The sequence below is a fragment of the Bison bison genome, unplaced genomic scaffold (genome assembly GCF_000754665.1).
Source record: "Bison bison bison isolate TAMUID 2011002044 unplaced genomic scaffold, Bison_UMD1.0 scf7180017864304, whole genome shotgun sequence".
NCBI lineage: Eukaryota > Metazoa > Chordata > Mammalia > Artiodactyla > Bovidae > Bison > Bison bison.
In genome coordinates, this window is record NW_011494876.1 from 13,731,771 (window position 1) to 13,734,129 (window position 2,359).

Genomic DNA, 2,359 nt, shown 5'->3' on the forward strand with positions numbered 1-2,359 from the left:
AGTTGGGGCACGCACTGGTGTGTGCAGGGTGGGCACAAGCACAGGGCCCACTCACCCAGCTGCACCTCACAGCGTGGCCCCGTCCAGCCCTCATCACAGAAGCAGGAGCCGGAGCCCCCCAGGCCCTCGTCACAGAGGCCGTGGGAGGTACAGTTGCAGGCTGGGGAGAGGGACAGACAGGATGGTGTTGGCACACGGGCCAGGGGGGTCAGGGAGCAGGGCAGGGCCGGGCAGCACAGCCTACCTTGGCACAGGGGCCCAAAGGCTCCCGGGGCACAGAGCTCACAGGCCGTGCCGGCGAAGCGCGTGTGGCACCTGCACTCCCCGCTGCCGCTCATGCTGTCCATGCACGAGCCGCGCTGGTTACAGGGGCTGCTGGCGCCGCCAGGGCAAGCTCAGGGAGGGGACGAGGAGAGAGGTGAGGTCAGGCCTCGTCAGGAGCCCCGCACATGCACCCCCGGCCCCCGTGCCCTGCAGAACACCTGGACCCCTAGCCCAGTCCACCAGGTCCTGTCCCACCTACACCCCACCTCTGCTCAAAACACACGCTCCTGCAGGTCCGCTCACCCCAGCCTGACCACCCTGAGCCCCTTGCTGTGCTCCCAGCCGTCTTGGGGGCTGGGAGGCCCGGGCGGCAGAGTCTGCAGCCTCGGGACACTCACCTCGGCACTCGCTGCCGTAGTGACCAGGGCAGCAGCTGGGCTTCCAGGTGGTGGTGACACAGTTGCGGTAGCAGCCCCTGCCCAGGCCTTGGGGGTGACCCCAGTGGCTGGGCCGGGTCCACACACTGCGCAGGGCCAAGGAGTGCAGCGGAGGGGACGTCCAGAACTTGGAGAAGTAGCGCCAGCAGGCCTCAGGGCTGCCCTGGGCCAAGAGGGATCGGGCTGCAAACCTGCGCCTGTTGGGCCCTGCCCAACCCCACCACCTAGTGCCCAGCCCCTTACCTGCTCCTGTGAGCCCGGAGGGCAGGGGGGTTCCAGCCCACAAATGCTGCAAACTTTCTGCGAGGAGAGGAAGGCAACACGGCAAGTCGAGTGGGTGGACAGGACAGTGCCAAGTGGCCTTGGCACCCCCCTCCGCGTCTGGCCTGTGGCCTCCCTCACCAGCCACAGCGGTCGGGTCTCAAAGCGGTCACAGCGGGCACCAAGGCCAGGCGGCTCCAGCAGCTGGTCAATGCCATAGGCCAGGCCCCCCTCAAAGGGCAGGTGTCGCTGCACGATTCGGGCGGCGTCCTCTCCCACCGTGAGCGCGCCCTGCCGGGGAGGGGTGTGCAGTAGGCAGGCGGCGTCACAGGGGTACTGCAGCCCCCACTGTCCAGGCCACTGCCTCCTGCCGCCCTCATTCAAGCATCCTCCCCAGACTCACCGGCCGTGCATGGCTGCAGGAGAAGGAGATGGGGGTCCCATGCATGGTGCGCAGGGGGCCCAGGTTGGGCAGGTCAGATGCCAAGGCCTGAACACATGGAGCCCTGGTTGGAGCTGGGTGGGCAGCCTGAGGGGCAGGCAGTAGGGACCACGCCCTGGGGGTGCACCTACCTCGACGTTGCGGATCACGTGGCCCCGCAGAATGGCTGCCAGCTTGTCACGGTGGTCCTTATGGTAGAGCCAGACCTGGCGATCAGGAGGCAAGGCTTGTAGGGCGGAATCTGTGGGCCACAGCATGGTGAGCGGCCTGTGGGAGGAATCTTGAAGCAGGGGCAGGAGGCCCGCCATCTGGTGAGAGAGGAGGTCTGGTCACAGCCCCGGCTGAGGCCAGTGGGCTGATGGAGGGGCCCGGGAGAGGCTCCAGGGACCCGGGTAACCTTCCCACCAGCCACCTCCTCTGTAGCCATCCCAGGCCGACAGACATGTACATACACGTGTGTAGCCAGGTGTGCGGGCACGTATGAGCACACACACTGAAAAGCTCACACGGGGGCAGTACCGTCACAAGGCCACTGAAGATCTTGTAACCGAAGGTCTCTGCAGCAGCAGTGAAGTTTCTCTGGGGACAGGGGCTCAGTGAGCAGCGAGGTCAGGAAGGGGGTGAGGGAGGGTCCCAGGCCCGCAGCCAGGTCCTACCCGCGGAGCTGGGGCAGCATCAGCTTCCCAGTGCAGCACTTCCGGCGGCAGCAGGACACGGTCGATGAAATGCAGGACACCGTTCACAGCCTCCTGGTCGCTGCTCACCACGCGTGCAAAGTCGTTGATGTAGATGTTGCCCTGGGGGTGGGCCCGGGACGGAATGAAGCCAAGTGGTTGGGGGCCTGGTTGGGCGAATCTTGGGGAAGGAAGTGGGCAGGATCAAGGCAGAGCGCGGGCCTCGCCTCCTGCCCAGGGAAACAGCTGTTGGATTTGGCTGGTGGGAGCCCCACGGACAC

The 2,359-nt window shown here is 66.4% G+C and overlaps 1 protein-coding gene across 1 annotated transcript in view; it reads right to left on the reverse strand.

Moving 5' to 3' along the window:
* Positions 1-2,359, reverse strand: part of STAB1 (stabilin 1) — a 26,300-nt gene that overhangs the window by 2,706 nt on the left and 21,235 nt on the right. The window contains exons 47-55 of the mRNA XM_010851938.1: positions 2,061-2,201; positions 1,924-1,983; positions 1,536-1,712; positions 1,366-1,452; positions 1,104-1,253; positions 945-1,001; positions 663-864; positions 245-394; positions 6-160 (exon numbers count right to left, since the gene is read on the reverse strand). Coding sequence (XP_010850240.1) covers positions 6-160; positions 245-394; positions 663-864; positions 945-1,001; positions 1,104-1,253; positions 1,366-1,452; positions 1,536-1,712; positions 1,924-1,983; positions 2,061-2,201 — 1,179 coding nt within the window. The remainder of the gene's footprint in view (positions 1-5; positions 161-244; positions 395-662; positions 865-944; positions 1,002-1,103; positions 1,254-1,365; positions 1,453-1,535; positions 1,713-1,923; positions 1,984-2,060; positions 2,202-2,359) is intronic.